Source organism: Pan paniscus, chromosome 23 (genome assembly GCF_029289425.2).
Source record: "Pan paniscus chromosome 23, NHGRI_mPanPan1-v2.0_pri, whole genome shotgun sequence".
Taxonomy (NCBI): Eukaryota; Metazoa; Chordata; class Mammalia; order Primates; family Hominidae; genus Pan; species Pan paniscus.
The window spans coordinates 51,721,434-51,745,437 of record NC_085927.1 but is presented as its reverse complement, the minus strand read 5'-3'; the positions used below and the strand labels follow the sequence as shown (position 1 = coordinate 51,745,437).

General features: G+C 58.7%; 2 protein-coding genes and 1 non-coding gene across 4 annotated transcripts in view; 1 reads left to right on the top strand and 2 right to left on the bottom strand.

The window, feature by feature from the left end:
• The first annotated feature begins 1,011 nt into the window (after nt 1-1,011).
• Nucleotides 1,012-6,162, top strand: SHISA8 (shisa family member 8). Of its 2 annotated transcripts, none has more exons than XM_034948691.3 (4): nt 1,012-1,541; nt 4,356-4,489; nt 4,986-5,297; nt 5,558-6,162. In XM_034948691.3, exons 1-4 carry the CDS (start codon nt 1,012-1,014, stop codon nt 5,938-5,940), a joined length of 1,359 nt encoding a protein of 452 aa, XP_034804582.2. In that variant the 3' UTR covers nt 5,941-6,162. The 2 variants fall into 2 exon arrangements, with proteins under 2 accessions (XP_034804582.2, XP_034804580.2); XM_034948689.3 differs by having other exon boundaries at nt 4,866-5,297.
• A 2,355-nt stretch (nt 6,163-8,517) lies between these two features.
• Nucleotides 8,518-24,004, bottom strand: part of SREBF2 (sterol regulatory element binding transcription factor 2) — a 79,313-nt gene continuing 63,826 nt past the window's right edge. The window contains exons 12-19 of the mRNA XM_003814637.5: nt 22,512-22,680; nt 20,873-20,990; nt 18,648-18,757; nt 17,032-17,164; nt 15,315-15,483; nt 12,657-12,842; nt 10,837-10,948; nt 8,518-10,374 (exon numbers count right to left, since the gene is read on the bottom strand). Of these exons, the coding sequence (XP_003814685.3) occupies nt 10,154-10,374; nt 10,837-10,948; nt 12,657-12,842; nt 15,315-15,483; nt 17,032-17,164; nt 18,648-18,757; nt 20,873-20,990; nt 22,512-22,680 (1,218 nt within the window). The 3' untranslated portion in view covers nt 8,518-10,153. The remainder of the gene's footprint in view (nt 10,375-10,836; nt 10,949-12,656; nt 12,843-15,314; nt 15,484-17,031; nt 17,165-18,647; nt 18,758-20,872; nt 20,991-22,511; nt 22,681-24,004) is intronic.
• Nucleotides 14,801-14,869, bottom strand: MIR33 (microRNA mir-33). The gene has a single exon (NR_106551.1). It is a non-coding gene; the product is annotated as a microRNA mir-33 (primary transcript).

Sequence of the window (24,004 nt, the reverse complement as noted above, 5' to 3'; positions counted from 1 at the left end):
CCTGGGGAGGGAGCAGATCGCGGAAGTGCGTCAGCCAAGCCGTGCCCATCGACGCAGGGATGGGGACATCCCTGGACCCCAGCCCAGCGTTCGAGGGGTTCTGGAACTGGGCTCGCGCCGTGGGGTAAATCCTTGGCCCTCTGAAGCGGCGCTGCCAGGGGAAGTCCTTCCCATTTGACAGGTGGGAAAATTGAGGCGCCGAGAGGGGAAGGGGCCCTCCTTATGTTATGATCAGAACGGACAGAGGGGACGGGAAGGAGGTGAGAGGGTGGCCCTGCCCGTCCCGGGGCAATTCCGTGCTGCTTTGACCTCCGCGCCTGTAAGGTACAGGTCCCCGCACCTGTAAGACAGGGACGCTCTAGTCGCGGGCCCTAGAACTGATCCCCTTCGAGCGCCCAGTTCCGATGAATGTTTCGGGGCAGTCTTTGTGGGGGGGGGGTCCCCTGTGGGGCCTCCCGGCTCCGCGGGGCCTGCTGCCCCCTCTCGCCCCTCGCGGCAGCCGCGCTCCTCCCCCGGCTCTGCCTCCCTTCCGCCCTCCCTCCTCCCTCCCTCCCCCGCCCGCCCGAGCCCGCGCCGAGCCCGAGCGGGAGCCGGAGCCGGAGCCAGAGCGCGGGCTGTACTGAGCGCGCGGCGGGAAGGTAGCGGAGTCGGGCGGCCCGCGGCCCGGGAGCGGCCTCCGCTAGGGCCAAGACCCGCACACCTGCCGGGCCGGGGAGAAGCCGGGGGCCGCGCGCAGGCGGGGACCCGCCGCCCGGCCCGGGGAAGATCCCAGGACGCGGACCGGGCAGCTCGGGTCCGAGGTGAGCCCGGGCGGAGGACGCTCCCACCGGAGGTGCGGCCTCGGAGCTCCAGACTCAGCCCACTCGGGGCTGGGGTCCCCAGAGGAGGCCGACGGCCGAGGCGGCGTGCGCCGGGAGCCAGCGCGATCCCTGCGGGAGCGGAGGAGCCGAGCCGGAGGGAGCCGCGGCGCCCGGCCATGCACCGGGCGCAGTAGCGGGAGGCGCGGGCCCGATGGCGCGGGCCGGGGCGCGGGGACTGCTCGGCGGCCGCCGTCCTCCCGGCCTCCGGCTCGCGCTCGCGCTTCGGCTCGCGTTGCTGCTGGCGCGGCCGCCGTCGGGCCGCGCGGGAGCCCCCGAGGCGCAGGGTCCCGCGGCGCCCGGCACGACAGCCCCGGAGGGGGGCGACCGCTGCCGCGGCTACTACGACGTGATGGGCCAGTGGGACCCGCCCTTCAACTGCAGCTCGGGAGCCTACAGCTTCTGCTGCGGCACGTGCGGCTACCGCTTCTGCTGCCACGACGGGCCGCGGCGCCTCGACCAGAGCCGCTGTTCCAACTACGACACGCCGGCCTGGGTCCAGACAGGCCGGCCGCCCGCCCGCGCCCGCGACACCGCACCGCCCCGGGACCCCGGCCGCGAGCGCAGCCATACGGCCGTCTACGCTGTGTGCGGCGTCGCAGCGCTGCTGGTGCTGGCCGGCATCGGGGCGCGCCTGGGACTGGAGAGGGCGCACAGCCCGCGCGCGCGGCGCACCGTGACCAGGTGAGCACGCGCCGCCCAGGGACCCCCGCCTGCTCCTCGGACTGCTCTCCCTGCCCGCTGATCCTTCCCGCCGCTCTCGAAGCGCTGGTTCTCCCAGCAGGCCTCTTCTCTGGGTTTTCCTGTCTCCTTCTCCCCCCGCCGCACCCCTCACACTTCATCAGGGAGACACCTGACACCGCCCTGACTCCCTTTGACCTTCTGCCCGTGCTGGGCGCCGCACCGCCTTTCCCTGCTCGAGTCTCCTCTGGAGGGCGGGGGGGCGGGGGGGCGGGGGGGCGGGCGGGTGGGGGCGGGCTGGGAGGGGGACAGGTAGCCTTGGACAGAGGGCACCGGGTCACTGTCCAGGGTAAGGGGCGCCGCTGGCCAGGGAGGTGACCGGGCGTCTTGGGCACAGGGAAAGGAAGGGGCGCTTGGTTCTCTGGGTGCCCATCTCCTGCTTCTCCCCACTCCTCCCTCCCCTCTTCCACCTCCTGCCTCTCCCCTGCCCCCACAGCTGTGACTCAAGGCTGCCCTTCCCTCCTTGGGTTTCAAAGGCCTCCCCCCACTCACCCCATGCCACAGCTCCCAGGTGAAGGTCAGGGCTCCCTTTGCGTAGAAAGGGGACTCTGGAACACAGTCGTGTGTTGCTGAGGCCAGGACAGGTGCTTGTTGCATTCTGAGCTTGGTGTGAAGTGGGCACTACAGGGTCCAGGTCCCCTTCCTCGGTTGGAACGAGGACTCTAGGACTCTATGTGTCCTGACCCTGGAACTCCCACCCACATGCCACACGTGGCACTCACATGCCCCTAGCAACCCCCATGCCCTGGGGCCTGTGCCCTCATCCACCCGGTCCCAGCACCCTTTGGGCCTGTGGGCTGCTGACACCGAATGTGACAGGCTGGTATTTAAAAGTGACCATAGAGAAGCCTTCATACCCTGGTAGGCCAGATGTGGACACTTCCCCCTCCTGGGCCCCAGAGGCAGGGGGTGAGGGCTTCCTTGGCACTTCAGCACCCCTCGCTCCCGAAACCACGTAGCCCACTTTCTCCCAGGGAGCTCTAAGGGAAGCCCGGGCTGGCACCCTGGCCTCCACCCTCAGCTTCTGCACTGCCTTCAGGAGGTGGAGCCTCCTGGCCTGGCTTCTGGATGCTGCAGGGGTAGGGGCTGGGCTGCCCGAATTTGGGGGTCCCCCATGATGGGTGAGGGTAGCTTGGAAGAGGCCTGGATATGTCTTTGACAGGGGCGGGGAAAAAGGAACTTAGGGCTGCGATGGTGAGGGGTGGCTACAGCAGCCCAGCTGACATGTTCATCCTGAACTCCCCGCACCTGCTGGGGATGGGGCAGCAGGTTTGGTGATGCCACAGGAAAGCCACGCCCACCCTTGCTGTGCTGTGTGTAGGCCAGTCCCTTCTCCTTTCTGGGCTTCAGGCTCCCATGGCCCTGACTCCCTTTTCTCTGCTGGGGAGACCTGGACTGGGACGTAGGCTCGTGTGTGGGTGTGTCCTGAGTCCCTGTCCTCCACTCGAGTCTCACCCTTCATTCTGCTGTGTTGGGGTTGAAGGCCAGGGAAGGCTTCTCAGAGGGCTTGGGCGGGGCATCTGGAAAGAGTTTGTGCAAAGGCCCAGAGGCGTGGTGGTTACTCAGCTGTCAGGGAGACAGGAGCTTGAGGTGCTTGCCCAGAGATGAGGCCACAGAGGTGAGCCGCTGGGGAGAGGGCAGGGCAGGAAGGTCAGCCCAGGCAGTTACTAGGATGGTTTCAGACCCTGCCACCAAACCTGAAGCCAAACCTCGGCCATCCCTGGTGTCCTGCCTCCTGAATGACCTTCATGAATCAGCCATTTGAGGCTCTAGCCCCAGAAGGAGGGTCAGGCTGAGTGGGAGAAAATCATGGGTTCCGGGTTCTGAAGGCAGCTGGGCTGCAGACACTGTCACATCACAGCTGGGTGGGGGCTGGGTGTTGGGTCCAAGGAGGTGGCTGTCCAAGGTCACACAGCCTGTGGGTCCTGGGCTGCCACCAGGGGGTCTCCCAGCATCCCCATTCCGTCACCCATCTGTCCTTCATGCCCGTGATGGCAGCTTTATCCCAGGTCCCAGCAGAAGCTGCGGCTGCAGGGGCAGTTAGGCAGGCAGGTAAATAAGGCATCCTGGTCCGGGCGCAGTGGCTCACACCTGTAATCTCAGCACTTTGGGAGGCCGAGACCGGCGGAGTTGGAGACCAGCCTGGCCAACATGGTGAAACCCCGTCTCTACTAAAAATACAAAAATTAGCCAGGTGTGGTGGCAGGCACCTTATAATCCCAGCTACTAGGGAAGCTGAGGCTGGAGAATCACTTGAACTGGGGAGGTGGAGGTTGCAGTGAGCCAAGATTGCGCCATTGCACTCCAGCCTGGGCAACAGAGCGAGACTCTGCTTCAAAAAATAAAAAAAATTAAAAAAAAAGGATTCCTGGAGGAGGCCGCTGATGGGGTCTGAAGAATGAGTAGCAGTTTTTTGGGAGAAGAGGCAGGAAAGCAGAGAAAGCTCGCATTGGGAGGGGAGGCTCACCTGGGGAAGGTCCCTGAGAGTGGGCTCCAGGGAGGGGAGGGGAGGGGAGGGAAGGGGAGCCTCATTAGAGTTTCCTGACCTGCTCTGGGAAGCAGCTGTCTTGGGGCCACAGGTGAGGCTGGCAGATACTGCCTGGGAGGGGAAACTCGTGCGTGATTTCGAGCACCGGAGAGGACGGCCTGGAGAGGCCGAAAGAACTGCCCAGGGCCACACGGTGAGACGGTGGTGGCCGGGGCTGGCTTTTGATGAGGTGGGAGACAGAGGGCCACCCCTGACTGCTGTCCCCGCAGGGCGCTGACAGAGCTTCTGAAGCAGCCGGGCCCCCAGGAGCCATTGCCTCCCACCCTGGGCCCACCCCTGGGTAGCTGTGTCCAGGTGCAGATGGGGGATGGCCTCCCCCGGGGCTCCCCCCACAACAGCGCAGGTGAGTCGGTGGCGGGCGGGGCTGAGCGGCGGCGGAGCACGCGGAGGGGCGTGAGAGGCCGAGAGGCGGTCCCTCGGCTGGGGCGTAGAGGCTTCCCCGGTGGAAATGAGCCGCGGCCTCTGCGGGTGAGGGGCCCGACCGGCCAGCCAGCTCGCCAGGGTGGAAAGGGACCCCCCACGGGTCCTGCGGCCTCGAGTCTGGGGGGCTGTGATGTGTGAGGAAGGTTCCAGTTGCAGGATTTGCTGGCCCGGGCTGTGATCTGAGGCTCGGGCTCCGGAGCCTCCCCCTGGGTCTCTCGAGAGGCAGGCAGGCTTGGCAGCCCCCACGCCCCGTCTGGGTTCTGTTCCTCAGACATCCCCCGTCTCGGCGGGAGCAGGTCCCAGGACTCCACGCCTGGCTCGAGCGTCGCCTCCGGGCGAGCCGTTCATGAGGGTGGCACCCCCCGGGCTGGCTGCTGCCGCCGCTGCGCGTGACTCGGAGCCAGGCCCTGTTCCAGGCGCTGGAGGCTGCCGCGAAGACAGGCTTGGCTCGCAGCCTCGCCCGGAGAACGGTCCCCCAGGTTCTCACCGAACGGCCTCGGGTAGAGGACTACGGAGAGGTGACAGCGAGGGCGGAGTGACCCGGGGCATCGGACCGAGCCGCGTCTCACTCCTCGCTCCAGACAAGAAGCGCCTCAACAACGCTCCCCGGGGGTCGGCCGCCCCGGGGCCCCCGCGCGGCCCGCGGCTGCAGGGCGGCGGCAGCCTGACGCTGCAGCCAGACTACGCCAAGTACGCCACGTTCAAGGCCGCCGCGCTCAAGGCCGCAGGTGAGTGGCGGGTGCAGGCAGCGTCAGGGCACGTGGGCGCACGAGCTCCCGGACTGCGAAGCGCGGGGCCGCAGCTCCAAGCGCCAAATTCCCAGTTCCGCGCGCCCGCCGCTCGGCCAATCGGCTCCCTCGCCCCAGCGGGCCCCGCCCCCGGCCCGCCCCGGCCCGGTCCCCGTCCCAGTCCCCGGCCGGGACCCCTTGTCCAGTCCTGAGCTTGGGTGCTCGGCGCGGCGTCACTCTTCCCTGCCCTGTCCCCGCAGAGGCCGCCCCGCGGGACTTCTGCCAGCGTTTCCCCGCCCTCGAGCCGTCCCCGCGGCAACCCCCGGCGCGGGCTCCGCGACCATCCCCGGACTTGCCTGCGCCGCTGGACGCCTGCCCCTGGGCCCCGCCGGTCTATGCGCCCCCTGCCGCGCCGGGCCCCTATGCCGCCTGGACCTCCAGTCGCCCGGCCCGGCCCGCCCCGCTCAGCCACCCGACGGCTCGGGCCTTCCAGGTACCCCGGCGACCCGGGCACGCGGCCCGGCGCCAGTTCAGTGTGAAGATGCCTGAGACCTTCAACCCGCAGCCCCCCGGCCTTTACGGCAGCGCGGGCCGCGGGTCCCGGTACCTAAGGACCAACAGCAAGACCGAGGTCACCGTGTGAAGCGGGGCCGCGGTGCCCTCGAGGCATGGGCTGGGGTCCTGTCTGCCCGTCGGAGCCTCAGGCCACAGGGAGAGGAGCGCCTGCCGTAAGGCCAGCTCTTCTGTCTGCCTCAACGGCAGTGGTGTCTTGGAGCCTGCAGACCGCGGGTTCATCTTGTAAATAAGCCCTTTTATGTGGTTCCTGCCCCTGAGAATAAAGAAGCCCCAGCGTGGCTGCGAGGCACCATTGGTCACTGACTGGACAGATGGCAGTGCAGGCAGAGGGCACGGCGAGTGCAAGGTTGGAGGACTGTTCCAGTGCACCGGCCAGAGCCAGGGGGAGGTGGCTGGAGAGGGGGGCCAGGGTTGAATGTCAGGGTTAATGCCCACCCCCGTGGGAGCCCTGGGAGAGAGGGAACAGTTAGACTTCAGCCATAGAAAGGCCCGGGCACAGGAGAGAGGGCTGTTGGGTCCAAGGCCCAGTGGGGGGTCCATGCCCTGTACTGAAGGTGAGCCCCCTCCAGCCGCCACTCTGCAGCTTGAGTTGGCTGAACCTGGTTGATGCTCACTGACCACTGGCTGTGGGCCAGCCCCTGGCCTGCAGGTCGCTTGGCCAGATTGGCCCCGGGCTACCCCCCTTAATGGGTGTGGGCCGTGTGGACATCTGGTGCTCCGGATGGGGGCGCCTCCTCCCAGGAGCTTCTCTGAAGGAAATGGGGGAAAAGCTGGAGCAGGGTCCCTGGCAGTGTCCCTCCGGGAGGGCTTCCCGCACCTGGCTGTGGCCCAGAGCACTGCTAGCAGTCTGCGTGCATCTTCCACAGATTTCCTCTCCGCCAGGTAACACTGGGGAGGCTAGGGGCCAGGGCTGTGGCTGGTTGAGGTGTGTGATCTGGGGAGGCTAGGGGCCAGGGCTGTGGCTGGTTGAGGTGTGTGATCTGAGGAGGCTAGGGGCTAGGGCTGTGGCTGGTTGAGGTGTGTGATCTGGGGAGGCTAGGGGCCAGGGCTGTGGCTGGTTGAGGTGTGTGATCTGGGGAGGCTAGGGGCCAGGGCTGTGGCTGGTTGAGGTGTGTGACCTCAGCAAAGCCACCCAGGTGGGTCTGTTTCCCTCCTGAGTACCTGAAGTGTGGTGTACTGTTTTAAGAACAATGGCCACCATTTGTTGGCCTTTCTCAGGAAATCCACAAGCGCCTCAAGGGGGTGTGTCTTTACAGAGGAGGAAATTTGGGTTTTGAAACCTAAGTAGCTTGCCCAAGGTCACCCAGCAGACTCCCAGGTTAGGACTCTCCCGAATTGCTGTGAATCGGCTGGAATGGCTCAACAGGCAGTTTGGCTGGGAGGGAGGGTTCTGAGGGTTGGTAGGGAGGGGTCCCTGTTCCCAGGGTATATATAAACAGTCTGGAGCTTTCCTTCTGCTGGTTGGGCTGCCCTGAGGCCCCAGAACCCACCAGGCCCGGTCTCCGCTCCTGCCACAAAGGGTCCACCTCCCTGTCCCTTTAGGCTGTTAAGGAAACCAAGGCCTAGAAGCACCAGGACAGAGCTCTGGGCCCACGGTCCTGCCCCTGTCCCACAGCTGTGCAGAGCTGGAGGAGGGTGGGGGCTGAGGCATGGAGCCTACACAGACTCACAAAGGAATCTGGTTCCTTCTCACCCCACCTCCCACCCCCTGCCCCCCAACGCATGACGCAGCCTGTGGCTGGGCTGTGCCAAGAGTGGGCAATTCCCCCTGCTCATTCTCAGTTCCAAGGGCCCTGGATCTCCATCCCAGTGGAGCCAGGCTGAGGCTGTGGGCAGTGGCCATCCCTGAAAATGATGGAGCTGTGCACGGGACCAGCTGCAATTGGGCCTCACCGGGCTGCTCTGGTCTCAGGGTAGCCTGCTTGTGACTACCCTTCAGAGAAGGATGTGGCTCATAGCTGAGGGATTCAGCCACATGCTCAGTCTCATCCTGACTCCTCTTGCGACGAGGCCCAGCACTCCCATCCCAGTCTGTGGTCCTGTCCCCTGGTGTGTCTTACACCAAGCCTGGCCTCACCAGCCACATAAGGCACTCGCTGTAAACTTGCATCCCATCACTCAGTCCTGGCACACAAGCCTTTGGAGCTGCAGTTCATGGCTGAGCTTAGCTTCCCAATTTTGCACACGTGGAAGTGGAGACTGAGGCCAGGTCCCACCCAAGGTGACCCAGCTGGGAAGCACAGGACCTGGACTTGGATCTGACTTGTGGGCCAGTGAGCCTCCTGGCTCAGAGGATCACTGCCTTCAGGGAGGGAGAAACTAAGGAGCAGTTTACCCAGTGGGGGAGAGGGTCAGCACCCCAAATCTGTCAGCCAGCCCGCATTACATCCAGGGAACAAGCTGGAACCTGGATACAGTGACCTCTGACCCCCAAAGCGCCACCCACAGCCCTTTTAGCCCAGGCTGGAGGTTGCGCCAGGCACCGGAAGGAAGGTGGACAAGGGAGATCCATTAGACTGAAGCCAGGGGCCCTCTCAGCAGTTGGGGGGCTGCCCTCAGTCCCTGGCCCATTGCCTGCCAAGTCACGCAGCCCCTTGGCTGGGCACCACAGCAGTCGCACTACAGACCCTCACACACCTCGTGCTGGGTGGTACCAATCTGTGTTTATTGAATAACCTATGTCTGGGACACAGTGACTGATTGAACATCAAGAAAGCTATAGGTGTATCCCCCTTTTCAGTGAAAAACCACCCCCTCCCACACCCAAACAACAGTGAGAAAAGGCACAGGACATACAACACGCAGGCGGGCAGGGTCCATAAATTACAGTGAGAGTAGGGGAGGGGCAGGAGAGAAAGAAAGCAGGTGGGGTCCAAGCACACCCCAGGGATAACATTCCAGCCTGCATCAAGGTGGCCCTGCTGTGAGCACCCCCCAGTCTGTGCTGGGGCTCCTGCCCACCCTCTGCTCCAACCAGCCTGAGGATGAGGCACAGGGAGGCAGGGCCCATCACTCAGGAGGCCATGGGAGAAACAGTCTCTGGGAGGTGCTGCACCTGGGGACCCAGAAAAGTAGGACTTTTTCTCCTAGGACCTGCATCGAGGCAGGGGACCTCATTCCTAGTGCCCACCACAGGCAACCCTCTGCCCACTCTGAAAAGAGGGGCTTGCCGCTGGGGAGGGATTAGGGGTTGGTCCCTGCCATCCTGGTTTATTTTCAGCTCAAGAATTAATTAGGTTTAAATATATACAGATATGCCTCAACTTACCATGGGGTTACTTCCTGATAAACCCATCATAAATGAAAATATCCTAAGTCACAAATTCATTTAATACCCCAACAGACCAATTGTAAAGTTGAAACATGGTTTAAGTTGAACCACTGTTAAGTTGGGGACAGTCTGTACTGTGGAGGTAGGAGATGGGGTAGGGGGAGGAGGGAACCTAGAAGCCATGCTGAAGGCCCCTGGTCCCCAGTCCCAATGGGTGGCTTCATTTTTCCCAGCCCCCTGGGCCTACCCTGAGCTTGGGCTAACATCCTAGGAGGCGGGGAGTGGGAAGGAACAGGACAATTAAAAAGATACCATTTATTTTTTAAAAAATTAAAAAATAATGCCAACATTATTTCATGCATCTGCAGGCCTGCCCCCTGCCTCCCACCAGCCTCCCAGGGCTGGGCCCCCCTCCTCCCCTGGCTGTCCTGTGTAATAAAGGGAAAAACAATGAGCAGGCTCAGTCAGGCCCAGGGGAGGGAACGCAGACCCAGGGAAAGAATCAAGACACTACAGCAACTCAGCCTCGCATCATGGCAAACCCAAGCACACTAGTAGAAAACATTCGTATAAAAAGGGGAGGGCATGCTGGGCACAGGCCTGAGGGCAACTGCTCCCTGGTGCTCAGAGACTGCTGTCCCCCAGAGAAAGCCTGATAAAAACTGAGGAAGCAAAAAGGAGAGAGTAGGGTTCAGGAGAGAGAAACTCAGGAAGGCTGGAGGCAGGGGCTTGGCAGCTTGGGAGCTCCCCCTGCTGCTATCAAGTCAGGGCTGCCCAGTTTCTGCCCTGCCACCTTTCCTCTCACGCCCACCAGGCCCTGGACCTGGGCATCTAGTGACAGCAGCTTTAACGGGCTCTGCCCAGGGGTGCACTGGCCTGAGTGGCCCAGAAGCCTCGGCAGGTGACAGCTAAGAAGACAAGGCTCCTCCCCACCACTCTCAGCGGGAAGATGCTGAGGGGGAGAGAGAGAAATCGAGAGAGAGGTGGAGGGGTGGGCTGAGCCTGGTGGTCAGGAGGCGGCAATGGCAGTGCCACCACCCAGCTTAACAATCATCTGCTGGCAGTCGTTGCAGGAGCGCCGGTCGCCCACCTTCTCCAGGGTGCGGGCAGCTTCGGCCAGCAGCACTGCCCGCTGGCCCGGGGAGGAGAGGAAGGAGAGGGGCAGGTGGCGGCAGGCCAGCAGGATGGCGGTGGCCCGCTCTCGCTGGCCGGGCCAGGCATCCACCTCTCCTGTGGGAAGATGTGTGTCACAACCGAGAATCTACCATGAAGTTGGTGCTGTTCCTTGGCGTTACCTGGACTCATTCACTGAACGCTCACATCCATCCTGGGAGGTGGGGTCTGCTGCCCCACCCAGTCCACGGAAAAGAAGTGAACTTGTCCAGCCTCTCACGGCCAGCCCGTGGTGGGGCTGAGATGGGCCCACATGACCTGGCTCGAGCTTCTGCTTCTATGCCTGCACCTGTGCTGGGACGCCACCCCACCCCTCCTTCCCTGATCACAGCATGACCCATGACCACCCCAACCCCCGCAACCCACCAAGGGCGGCCTCGGGCTTCTTTCATTCTCAGAGAGGCGAGAGGTGTGCTGGGCACCAATGCCAGATGTGGGAGCTGGGCTGGCCCCTCTCCTTCTCTCTTCCTAGGGCGCAGGGCCCGGCCCAGCCTGTGAGCTGGGGAGGGGTGGACTCACCGTGCTTGGTGCTCTGCGTGGTGCGCCGCCGCAGGCTGTGTTCCAGCAGCTGGTGGGTGCGGGTGGGGCTGGCTCCTGCCATCAGGCGCACGGTGGCTTCATGCAGGAACACCTGGGGAGGTGCCGGGGTGACATCCATCACACCCCTGGTCCCCACCCATCTATGCCCAGGGTAGCTCTCCCTGAGCCATCTCGCCTGCCACCTCATGACATCCCTTCCCACACCACCCTGCCTTGCTCACCCCTGAAAAGCAACCTCTGTTGTCCCGTACTCTGACCCTGAGCCAGGCCGGAAACCTGGCTGAACGGCAGGAGCAGGATGAGAGGAGAGAGAGGCAAAAGGCCTGCTTTTCCCAACTGGTGACAAGAAAGCCCTGGATGCACCTCGTGGGGCTGGTAGACAAGTGCCCTGGGTGAAGCCCCAAGGGCCCTGGAGGCTGCCTGCAGTTTGACAAAAGGACAGGTGTGACAGGGACAGAGGGGTGAGGAGGGACAGTTGGGCTGGTACCAGAGAGGTTTGGTATCCTCTTTCCGTATCTTTAGAAAGGAAGAGAGTCTAGAGGTGTGCGGGTAAAGTCTGCAGCGCTTAGGTATGAGACGCTGGTGGGTGAAGGGCAAGGCTGAGGTCTGTCATTTCTTAAAATCTCAAGCTCTTTTTGATGCCTTTATATCTCAGTCTTCAGGGAGGGTCTTCAGTGCTGCCAAGTGGATTCTGGTCCTGGTAGGCAATGGGGAGCCGCTGATGGGCTCTCAGCAGGGAGTAGCAGAATGGAAATGGTATTTAAGAGGAGGCCTTTGGACCAGGCGAGGTGGCTCACACCTGTAATCCCAGCACTTTGGGAGGCCGAGGCAGGAGGACAGCTTGAGGCTAGGGGTCTGAGACCAGTCTGGGCCACATAGCAAGACCCCATCTATTATGAAAAAAAGGCCACTGATGCCAGCCATGCTGTGAGCAGACCAGAGAGCTGACCAGAGTGGGCTTCAGGAGGCAGGGGTGCCGCTCCAGGCCTGGGGTACATGCCCTCTTCTCCACAGTAAGGAATGGCTCTCAGATGATACTGTCTGTTGTGTCTGTCTTGGCTTGCTGCACACAGTGGCCACAGTGCAACCCTGTGTGGGCCCCGCAGCACCTCAGGGTGATGGGTATGGGGGCTGAATCCCAGGCTTCACGGCAGCAGCCTCGCTCTGAGGCCTTCTTCCAGCCCAGCCCGTGCCCCCTCAATGACACTTGAGTCATCTCACTCAAATTTTTAGAAAAAAATACAGGTACAAATATGTTGAATACATTATGTAGCAATACAAATAAACAAAAAAGGAAATAGCTGGAACCTGGCAAGCCCAGTCATAGAACTTTCCTCCGTGACTTAGTTCAGATCATGTGGCCACTGCCAAGGGGATGTTACCCAGCAGCAGAACCGAAGCCTCTAGCTACTGTGAAAAAGAATGAAAGTCAAAGTGGAGCTCGGGACCAGGCCAGGAGCTCTGATTTGCCACCATTGCCCTCAGAGCCCTCCCACCCAGCATGTGCCTGGGGAGGCACAGCTCCCTGCTGGCCCCTGTCTGTGGCAGCAAAGTGTGGCCTGCTCCCTGCTGAGCTCCAGGGCCAGGCATACAGCAGGCACTCAACCAATGTGTGCTGAACACAGGGACACATGGCGCCTAGCCCAGTGTTGGGCACGAGCCAAGCAGGTGCTCGACAGCTCACCAGGCTGACCTCAGAGGGCCAACTCCACAACCACATGCTGGTGCCCATGCTGGGTTCTGGGCTCAGGCCCCACAGGCTCCAATCTGCCCTGCCCCACCAGCCAGCTGGGCCTCACCTTGCGGTACGCTGGGCGGAAGCTGTGTGCCAGCCTGCGCAGGCTGCCCAGGTCCCGTTGGAAGCCCGCCAGTTCAGGGCCTGACGCGTGGTAGGTCTCCCCCACAGCCTGGCTGGCACTGGCCTGTTTTTGCCAGAGCGCTGTCCGTAGCGACAGTAGCAGGTCACAGGTGAGCAGCTGGACCACCTGTGGGGTCAGCCACGAGAGAGGGGAGACAGGTGACTGGCCCATCCCTGAGGCAAGGATCCTAGCACCTACCAGGCTTCTCCCCAGACCAACACTCAGCAGCTCTGGGAGGAAGTGGAGAGCCCCAGAGTCTGGTGAACTCCGCAGGACGTGAGGGAACAGCTCAGGGGAGAACCAGTTCCTTCCATGGCCCCAGGAGGTGGGAGACAAGCCCTCCCCATTCTGCAGGTGAGAAAGCAAGGCTCTGACAGGGACAGCAGCTTGTATAGGGAATACAGCACAGGCAGGTGGCAGGGGCAGAAATAAAACCCTTGTGGGTTGAAGGCGCAGGTTCTTCCACCCCATGGGAGCCCCACCATGGCTGGCTAGGAGGCTGAGATACCCACAAGGTACCAAGGAAAAGCCTGAAGTGGCAGCAGAGCCTGTCGATGGGGCTGGGGGAAGGAGGAGGAGGAGGGGGAGAGGGAGACAGGTGTCTCAGAAGACAGAACCACAGAGTGCCTTAGTGCTTGGGGACTAGGCCTACTGACCCGGCTTTGCCACTTACTAGCTACATGACCCTGGCATAGGACTTAGTCTCTCTGAGCCTCAGTTTCTTCATCCAAAAAAATGTAAATGGCAGCACCACAGGGCTGTTGTATCATGTGAGAAGGTACTGCATGTGGACCATGCATACTCTCTGCCTACTACCTATGGGGCTGGGCTGCCCACCCGGCTCGCAGTGGCACACCTGCACGACACCGAGCAGTGAGGAGTCCTTGTTGAGATGGGCCGCAAGCAGCCCTCCGGTCCTGATGAACTCCCTCAGGCTGAGCCTCATCTCACCCAGCCCTGGCTTTCCTCCTTCCCAGGACACTGGGCCTGAGGAAGACCCTGCCCTGTCCCTGCACAAGGCCTTGATCCTTGCCTACACTGTTTTCTGGCTGTTGTGTGCTTCAAGGGGATGTGGAAAAGGATCCCTCTCTTCAAAACCTGGCACTTCTAAGCTGTGCATGCTGCAGAAGCGCCTGTGGGCATGGAGGCAGCAGGCCTATGTCTGGATTCTGCCCTCCGAGGGCCATCAGGCTGCATGGCGTTGTCTTCTAGGCTCACTCTCCTACCACAGAGCTGCTACCAAGGAACCCCAGTCCAAAGGGTGGCTGCAAGCCTCTCATTCCCCAAACTGAGCCTGTACTATTTGGTTCTCTCATGAAGACAAACATGGAAGAGACTAATGGAAAGCCCAAAAGAGAAGGTGAAATGTGGCTCACCATCTGCCTTTGGTCTTGGCATCCCAGGGCATTTGGGCTCCCCCACCAGCTTTTTTTTTAAAGATGGAGTCTCGCTCTGTTGCCCAGGCTGGAGTGCAGTGGTGCAATCTCGACTCACTGCAACCTCTACCTCCTGGGTTCAAGTGATTCTTCTGCCTCAGCCTCCTGAGTAGCTGGGATTACAGATACATGCCACCACACCTGGCTTATTTTTGTATTTTTAGTACAAACGGGGTTTCACCATGTTGGTCAGGCTGGTCTCGAACTCCTGACCTCAGGTGATCTGCCCACCTCAGCTTCCCAAAGTGCTGGGATTACAGGTGTGAGCCACCACATCCAGCCAGTTTGGGCCTTTTCTGCACATTGCCTGTCCCTGTAGGGGCTGCCACGCTGTCCTGGGTTCATCCCAGTGCCCAGGTCCACTGACAATATCTAGCTTGAAGTACTAGCCTAGCCAGCTAAGACCAAGCCCCAGGGAGTGGCTGAGAATCTGAATCTCCAGGACTCTCCCGGTCCCTCCCACTCTGGAGCTAAGGACATGTTCCCCGTAGACCAGGTGATGCTCCACTTTCAGCTGGGTGCCCTCCTGTTTCCTGGGATGGCTGTGACTTGGGCCCCAACAGTGGCAGCAGTGCCCTCTATCAGGATCCCCTCCCCCACGTGATAGGGCCTTCAGTCAGGGCAGTCTCTCGAGGGCCAGGCAGGCCTCTGTGATGCACTGTGGAAACATTGCATGGGTACCACCAGAACATGCAATGCAACTACAATGCACCACAGCTGCCCGCCAGGAGGTAGGCGGCCAGCCAAGGAGGTGCCCAGGGTGGTCTTCAGCTCTGTTTGTGTGCCCGAGGGGGCAGGAACCCACTCCAAGGCTGCCTGCAGAGGCCTGGGAAGTCACACAAACCGCTGGAGCAAATGCAGGTGAACCCCTGGCCAGCTGGGGTGCACCTGGGCTTACAGAGGCTATGGGCCAGCAGGACCTGGGACTCTGGGAGCCTAAGAAAGGTGCAGGTAGAAACATGCTTGCCTCAGAGGCTGAAAAGTGATGAAAAGGGAGTCCACCTAGGCCAATAAGCCGTAACTTTTTTGAAAGGGGGCTGCTGTCCTGGTTTCTCTGTCTTTTGGATGGCCCCACCCGCAGGGTCAGCATGAGGTGAGTGGGAGTGTTCTCGTAAACCAGTGCAGAGCACCTCCCCCAGGGGCCAACTCAGCTCCCACTCACGTGGTTGAGGGCAGGGTCAGAGGTGGCCCCACTGACGTTGAGGCTGCTCCATAGGTGGCCACTGGCCCTCTCGCAATGGCAGAAGGAACTCTGCTGCCCATCTGCTTTCCCAGGGAGTGAGGCATGCATGGCTCTGCAGGCATGGAAGATGGCCTTCACCAGGGGGCTCCTGCAGCAGTGACAGGGAGTCGAGAGGCAGGTCACTATGTGTCACCTGCGTGACAGGCAGAGGGGCCCAAGCCAGTGACTGCCACGCCCCACACTGATATGACATGTGCATCTGTTGACTCCAATGCTGCCACTATGGCTCCATGCCACCAGCTCCAGATCTGAAATGCCAGCCCTGAGCTAGGGTTAGCGCCCCACCCTTTAGCACCTTCATTCAATGCTGGAAGTCAGAGACACAGGCTTCACCATCACGTCTGCTGCTAAGAAGCCACCCAAGATAGTCATTCCAACGTGTGCCTCAGTTTCCTTACCTATAAAGTGGCCACAATAAGGTGTTGTACCCGTTCTTTAAGGGACCACCCCCCCAGATATGTGGTATTAAACTCTCTGGAGATACTTAGTTAGCTTCTTTCTGTAGAGGAGACTGGGAGTGGAAGGGGAGGCTAGGGATGGGGGAGGGTTCTCATAGCATCCTAGTCCCTGAAAAGCAGAGGGACCCAGGGGTAAGTGAATCCAGCAGACAGCAGTGCCTGCAGGGGTGTCTTGGCTGTCCATGGAAGCTCTGCTGCTCTGGAGCGAGGTGACTTTGGACAACTTACCTGCTGAGTCTCAGTGTCCTCAGGCACATCGACTGGGGGAGACACACATACAGGTGGAATGCTATACCGGGCTGGGTGCTTACCTAGTCAGAGTGCTTAAAAATGGGGCTACTTCAATGAAATTAGGGTGTCACATCTACTTCAGGGAACAAAGGACTTCAAGCCTGTGTATACTCACTCTTCTCAGCTCCTTCCTGTGCGCTGGTTAAGGGTCTGCTTGATAGGAAACGCTACAGCCTTGGCTCTAAGGATAGGACCTCGTGGGGCCTTTCTGTCTTGGAGCATTTTACAGTTTCTCTTAGAATACTCAGATCCAATTAGAAACAGCCGGGGAGTCAGCAGGCAGGGCTGCCCATCACTAGTGCCGAATGCCCCCAAGACGCAGACATGAATCTCCAAAGAGGAATGTCAAAAGCTCTCTGGTTATGCCATGTGCTAAAGGCTATTTTAGTTACAGGACAAAGTTGCCAGGGTTGATGATGGGGCTGGAGGTGGCTGGAAGGAAAGTGGATAAAATGCTAGCACACAGGGGCAAGATGCTCCAGTGCACATGAGTTTTGGGGGCAACAGTGGCCTCTCTGCACTGATTGTGAACCACCAGTGCCTGCCTCCACCACAAAGCTTCTGAAGATGCTGGGGGCCACACTGCTCTCGTCTCTTCTTTTCAGCCTGTGGCGCCATGAAGGCTGCAGGGAGGAGGACCCGGACACAGTGCTGACAGCTGCTGGGACAACTGTCGTGTTGTGCAGAGCAGGACACTTGCAAAGAGGACCTGCTGGCCCAACTTGAGTTCTCCATGGTGCCCTCACCCCCGACTTTTCTAGCCACCCACCTGTCATGCAGTCCTGACCCTTCACCCCAACACGCCCACCCAGTCCAGTTTGCTCCTGCTAACTCAAACAAGATTCCCCTGGAGAGAAGCAAGTGAGTGGCCAAGGAGGGTTACGCACTCTGTCACTTCCAGGGCCTTGGGGATGCGTTCCACTTTGGTAAAATGAGAGCGCACAGCTGCATCGTCTCCCTGGAGCCAGCTGATGGCCACAGTGATTGCAGACGTCCACCACCGACAGATGATGTCTGGACCTAGAGGAGAACAGCACCAAACGCACTCCAGCACCCACAGAAACAAGACCTGTGGCGCTCAGAGGCGCTACACTTCCTTCCTAGGAGGTGGGTAACATCTTTGCCTGCTGGGAACGGGCCAGCAGCCTCTGGGCTCCCACACCCAGGATTCTGGGGGAGGGGAATAGACCAGCACAATCTGGGAAAGTGTTTGGCAATATATATCAAGAGCCTTAAAAATGTTCATTCCTGGTTGGCCGCGGTGGCTCACGCCTGTAATCCCAGCGTTTTGGGAGGCTGAGGCAGGTGGATCACCTGAGGTCAGGAGTTTGAGACCAGCCTGGCCAACATGGTGAAACCCCCTCTCTACTAAAAATACACAAAAAAATTAGCTGGGCATGGTGGCGGGTGCCTGTAATCCCAGCTACTAGGGAGGCTGAGGCAAGAGAATCGCTCGAACCTCGGTGGGGGCGGAGGTTGCAGTGAGCCGAGATCGCGCCATTGCACTCCAGCCTGGGCAACAAGAGTAAGACTCCATCTCAAAAAAAATAAAAAAGTTCACTCCCGTTAAACTAGTAATCCCATTTTTGGCAGTCTGTCATAATGAAACTGGCTTAAAGAGAGAAAAAAGTTTAACACATATTTGACTGCAGTGTTGTTTTTAAATAAAAAGATGGATACAACCTAAGCTTTCAATAGCCATAAAGAATGGTATCTTCAAAGTATCTGGAACAGGCTCCTGTTAGAATATTTTAAGTCTTCTCCTCTCTCAGCCTTAGTTTTCTCAACTGCAAAATGATGACAGTAGTGATCCCACAAAACCAGCGGGGATGGTCATGCTTCCCTAAACTTGAAAACAGAGGCCACAGGTCAGGGATCATGAGAGGGTGGCTGATTTTCTGGGATCCCTCCCTCCCTAGGGAGAGTGACCAGCGGTAGCTTGGTACCCCCATCTTCCAGGGTGGCCACAGAAGCCCAAGAGTTGGCAGCTGATGTGCTATCATCCTGATGGCAGTTTAGGGACAGAAGCAAAGAAATGGCATGATGTCAATCTAGTCAGTGGGCTGTGCTGTGACACTGATGTGATGAGGGGCTGAGGAGTGGTAGAGAGGCCCAGATGAAAAGTCTCTTCAGCAAAGAGCATAAGGCCCAAGAGCTGCCTCAGGGGCCACTGTGCATCTGAAAGGTGACTCCCCACCATCCCTGGTGCCTGGGCCACTCATTGCTTGTTCTTGGCATTAAGAAGGGTCCTCACTTGGGTCACACAGCTAGGGCTTGAGGAAGACATTCAATTACTCATTGCCCTACTTCTCTGAAAACCATAGTTTCCTGCCTCTGAGTGCTGTTTGGGAGGGGGTGACTGAACTGGGGCCACAGGTATGAACCTGGGATCCAGAGAAGATGCTGGCATCTACATTCCTAACGCCCTGGACCCCTGGGGCAAAAGCACTGTGAAGACCTGAACTGAGCACCCTGAGACTGTGGGCCACCCGCAGGTGCTTACCCAGGGCGGACTTGAGCACGGAGCTGCTGGAGGGTGGGGGGCTCATAACCCCCACAGAGTCCACAAAAGAATGAAGTAATTTCAAGTACTCCAGAGCACTGGAAAATTCACTAGGAAGAAAAGAAAGGGTCCCATGTACATCAAAACATATAACACAAGGCCCACCTCATGGCCTAGCTGTTCAGCTCTCCAGCTCTAAGACCCAATGGCCATTTCTGTCCCTTTCCTGTCATCCCAGGCACGCGCAAGCGCTGTCTATGTGTACCCTTTGTATTCCTCAGGCATCCTTCCTCCGTGTCTCTGGGCTGTCACTGACACTCTTCCCTCTACTGGGGGCCTTTCCCTAGCATCCCCCACAGCCTACCCTCACTCCTCTCCTTAAGCCCCAAGTCCAGTGTCATCTCCTCCCAAAAGTTTTCTTATCTCCCAGGCAGAACTGCCCCCTCCCCCTCTCCTCAGGTGCACCCCAATCAGGATCTGGGCCTTGTAGGAAAGTGACTTTGGGGCCGGGCACGGTGGCTCACGCCTGTAATCCCAGCACTTTGGGAGGCCAAGGCAGGCGGATCACTTGAGGTCAGGAGTTCCAGACCAGCCTGACCAATGGTGAAACTCTGCCTCTACCAAGAAGTACAAAAATGAGTCGGGCGTGGTGGCGCGTGCCTGTAATCCCAGCTACTTGGGAGGCTGAGGGAGGAGAACCGCTTGAACCCAGGAGGCAGAGGTTGCAGTGAGCCAAGACTGTACCACTACATTCCAGCCTGGGTGACAGAGTGAGACACTGTCTCAAAAAACCCCCCAAAAAACAAACAAAAATAACAAAAAACAAAAGTGACTTTGGCACCTATCTGCCTCTCAGGTCTTACTCTGTGAGAGAAGGACTGTGCTCAGTAAGTATGTCAGAGAGAAAAATTGCCCGGCACATTCCATGAGGGGCTGGGTCCCCAAGATGTCCAGGCCAGATGTGTCTGCCTTCTGCTGAGCTCGTCACATTTCATTCCCATTCCCCTTTTTTTTTTTTTTTGAGACAGTCTAGCTCTGTCACCCAGGCTGGAGTGCAGTGGCGTGATCTTGGCTCACTGCAAGCTCCGCCTCCCGGATTCACGCCATTCTCCTGCCTCAGCCTCCGGAATAGCTGGGACCACAGGCGCCCGCCACCACGCCCAGCTAATTTTTTGTATTTTTAGTAGACGGGGTTTCACCGTGTTAGCCAGGATGGTCTCGATCTCCTGACCTCGTGATCTGCCCACCTTGGCCTCCCACCCAAAGTGCTGGGATTACAGGCGTGAGCCACTGCACCCAGCCCCCATCCCCTTTCAACAGGCCCCTGCTCCCTACCCCAAAAAGCAGAGCAAGCTAATGAAATCCCTGACTTGGTCCAAGTACTGACTCCGCTTGGTAAAGGGATACATAAAAATGGGTGCACCTGCCAGGCGTGGTGGCTCACGCCTGTAATCCCAGCACTTTGGGAGGCCGAGGCGGGCGGATTGCCCGAGATCAGGAGTTTGAGACCAGCCTGAATGACATGGTGAAACCTCATCTCTACTAAAAATACAAAAATTAGCCAGGCATGGTGGTGGGTGCCTGTAATCCCAGCTACTTGGGAGGCTAAGGCAGAAGAATCACTTGAACCCAGGAGGCGGAGGTTGCAGTGAGCTGAGACTGGTCCATTGCACTCCAGCCTGGGCAACAAGAGCAAAACTCCATCTCAAAAAAAAAAAAAAAAAAAAAAAAGGCCTGGGCATGGTGGCTCACGCCTGTAATCCCAGCACTTTGGGAGGCTGAGGCAGGCGGATCACAAGGTCGAGACCATCCTGGCTAACATGGTGAAACCTCGTCTCTACTAAAAATACAAAAAATTAGCCGGGCATGGTGGCAGACGCCTGTAGTCCCAGCTACTCAGGAGGCTGACACAGAAGAATGGCGTGAACCCGGGAGGCAGAGCTTGCAGTGTGCCAAGATTGCGCCACTGCACTCCAACCTGAGTGACAGAGCGAGACTCCGTCTCCAAAAAAAAAAAAAAAACGCACTTGGTCTAGGAGGAAAGGCCAGGTCAGAGTTAACATAGGGCTCTCATTTTTGAGAAATTAAATACAAAGGAACCATTTGATTGCCCTGCCAACCCGATGCCAGGCTTGTTTCCCTCCAGGAGTGCAGGCCTTCAGGCTGTCCTGGAGTTGCCTGCGTGGACAGGTCCTAAGGCAGGGGGACTGGTCTGGGGACTTTACCAGCTCTCTTCTTCCTGGTCTCCAGCCTTCTTCTTGGCCTGAGGTTTCACCAAGGACTCTATAGCTCGCTCCAGCAGGTTCTTGCAGAAGGCCTGGTGGACCTGCGCAATGGGGTCAGCTGGAAAAGAGACAGGCAAGGAGGGTTAAATGGAGCTCATTTATGAGCCCACTTTGTCTTAACGGAGAGAAACTCCAAACACAGCCATGCCCTGTGAATGGGGATCAGATCCCCCTTCTCCACCAAAGCCCAGAACTACTGTGCTAAACAGTTGGAGGCTGGGGGAGAGTGTTCACTCCCAGGCTGAAGAGCTCAAGACTAGTTCTGGATGAGCTCCGGTGGGGAGGGGGTTTGGGGAGGGTGCTGTGTCTCCTGGCACAGTGCCCAGTACTCTAAGGTTGGGAGCTGTCAGGTGGAGTTGGATCAGAAAACAGAAAATGGAATGTCTCAGAGGATTTCTCTTCTCCATGTGGCTAAGGAGAACCACCAGGCAAGGAAAAAAAGGTGGTAGCTGCTGCCACGCTCATGACAACGAAGAACATGCTCCGGTTTTTCCAGAGCCTTGTCATGGAACGTGCCATCAGCAGTGACCTGTCTGAACTGGCTGGACACGGGGCCTTGCAATGCTTGGATAGCTGACTGTCACCAGCAAGTTTCTTTACTGGCAGGCCTGAAATCACCAGCCCCTTCTCTCTCCTCACATGTGGCAGATATGTGGGCCTCGATCTAATGACCAGGAGAAGGAGGGACACTTATGAACACATTCCAGGTAACAAGGCCTGGAGCCAGAGACTGCCAGAGATGACAAAGCCACTGAGAAGTCCATGTTTAGCCAGCAGGGGTGGGGTAGAAAGATTTAGGATTGCTTTTGCTTTCATCCTTTATATTTTGGTTTTGCACACAATTCTCACGTTGAGCAATACAGTTATTATTTAAAAAAGAAAAGGACAGTGAACTCACCCAATGTGTGACACACACCCCTATACCTGTAGAACCTTACTCTCCCCACAGACTCCAATTCTGAGAGGGGAGGAAAAGTACAGCAGAAAGCAGACAGCCACTGAGCACTCAAGGTCTAAGTCAATCCTGACCAGCCTCTACTGCTCCAAGGCCGGGCGAGTCGACTCCAATCACTATCAAATGCCAGGGACAGAAAGCCAGCACCTCCTTCCAACGCCTGAAGCCTCGTCCCTGTCACCACTCTGAGCAGTTGATGACCGCCTGCCACCTATTGTTCCCAAACTCTCCATTTATGTCTGTCTGCTCTCCCAATGGGAGAGACCTGGAGGCCAGGGAAAGCAAGCCTCACACATCCTTTGTGTCTCCAAAGTGCCCAAAACAAGGGCTAAGAGTACACTTGGAGCTTAATCACAATTTATTACTGTGTGATGTAAGGACCATGGGCTCTGAATGTCAGAGAGAGCAGAGCTGCACACCCAGCTTAGCCATTGACAATTTCTGATCAGGCTTGTGACCTTAGGCAAGTTACTCAACCTCCCTGAGCTTCAGTTCAAACAAACAAATGGACTCAACAAGATTAAGAGACAACCCGTGTCACCGCATGTCTGGTGCAGTGACTCTGTAGTACCCGGCGGTTTGCATGGCTTTCTCCAGTTCTGAATGGCTCCAAGTTATTCTCACCTGGGTTCCTCTGGGCACAGTATAGACTCTCCTTGGCAGCTGACTTCACAGACCAGCTCCGCTCCATGAAAAACTTCTGGCCCAGCGGGTGGCAGAGCCAGCGCAGGGAGTCAGGAACAGCACTGTGCTCGGGGCCACACAGGCTCTGGGCTCGGCTGAGGAAGTAGCTCTGTGGAAGGACAAGGACCAGGGGTAACACCAAGGTGGCAGAATGCTGGCTGCAGCCACTGTGGGGTGCAGAAAGCACCATGGTGGAGGTGGGCTTTGGGGGAGACTGGGAAAGATCAGCACAGGGCTAGGACTCCCACAGGTACCTGAAAGTAAAGCCCACCATGGAAACTAGGGCAAGCCCACCAGTAGAGTGTGCTGGACTTGCTGACTAGGTCCACATCCCAGCAGGAGGGCAGGGAGCAGCCACAAGGCACGCGTGGGCCCCCTGCTGCATCCTGTCCTGCTGGGGCTGCCTGATCCTACTGGCATTCAACCTGCAGGGTAAACTAGGAAGGTGGTTTCCCAAGGAGGGGTCTCAGGGGCCCCCTGGCTGCTGTACTTTCCCCTCGGCCCCGTGAGTGCCAAGCCAGGCAGCCCCTTCTATCCTGGGACTTTTTATCATGTCATTTTAATTACATATCTTTTAGACTATTTTAGGCAAAATTATTCTGCTTTGACTAATTTTTCTTTTACTTTTACTTTGCGTGTAAAGTTTAGAACAGTGCTCGGCACATGGCCAGCCGTCAGGGTCACATCAGATGGCACTGAAGTGAAGGGGCAGCTGGGAGGACAGCCCAGGCCCTGTACAGGCAAGTATCTGTGTGGAGGTGGTTGAGAGACTCCCCCCACAAAGCTGGCCCTGCAAGGGCGGCCCCCTACAGAAACCCCATGGCACCCCTGCATGAGCCCCTGATGTGAACACCAGCCTACGAGAAAGAACAGAGGGGGAACCTGGAAAGCCTCTTTGTGGGACAATTCAAAGAGCCAGGGCCCCGGTCACTGGGCCCCTCCTCCACTTGCTGGGATAACATCATTCCAGGACCCCACTGACAAGAACTGCAGGGACAATACCATCTATCACGTTTTCAGTTCTGTCACTTTTTGAGTGAGGATATTTTCACACTAACACCCATGACTTCCAACCCATAACCACTCCCCGAAACAGGCCAGGGTGAGTGAGGAACTAAGGACAGAAGACAGGAGGGAGGGAGAAGCATAAGAGAGAAAGCCCAGGGAGCCCAGGGGCGGGGCTGCCAGGCCGAGGCCCGCAGACATCGCTTCCACACCCCAGCCCTCGCCCCCACAGGAGCAGCGCTGTTTCATGGTCTGGTTCAGTCTGATGGTTCTGACCTTTACTGGGCTCTAAGTAGCCATCAGCGAATGTAATGGCTTCAGAAGACTTGAATGCCAGGGTCAGAAATAGCACTGTCAGAGTGCCACTCGAGGACACAGACAGAGAAGACTATCTCTCTACAGGGGGAACCTGGAGACACTGCCTGAGT

What these genes read in the sequence shown, in the direction of transcription:
- SHISA8 (XM_034948689.3), top strand. Translation starts at nt 1,012, where the DNA reads ATGGCGCGGGCCGGGGCGCGGGGACTGCTCGGCGGCCGCCGTCCTCCC. An exon ending in GCGCGGCGCACCGTGACCAG is followed by an intron (nt 1,542 to 4,355) that starts GTGAGCACGCGC and finishes CTGTCCCCGCAG; the next exon opens with GGCGCTGACAGAGCTTCTGA. An exon ending in CTCCCCCCACAACAGCGCAG is followed by an intron (nt 4,490 to 4,865) that starts GTGAGTCGGTGG and finishes CGGCGGGAGCAG; the next exon opens with GTCCCAGGACTCCACGCCTG.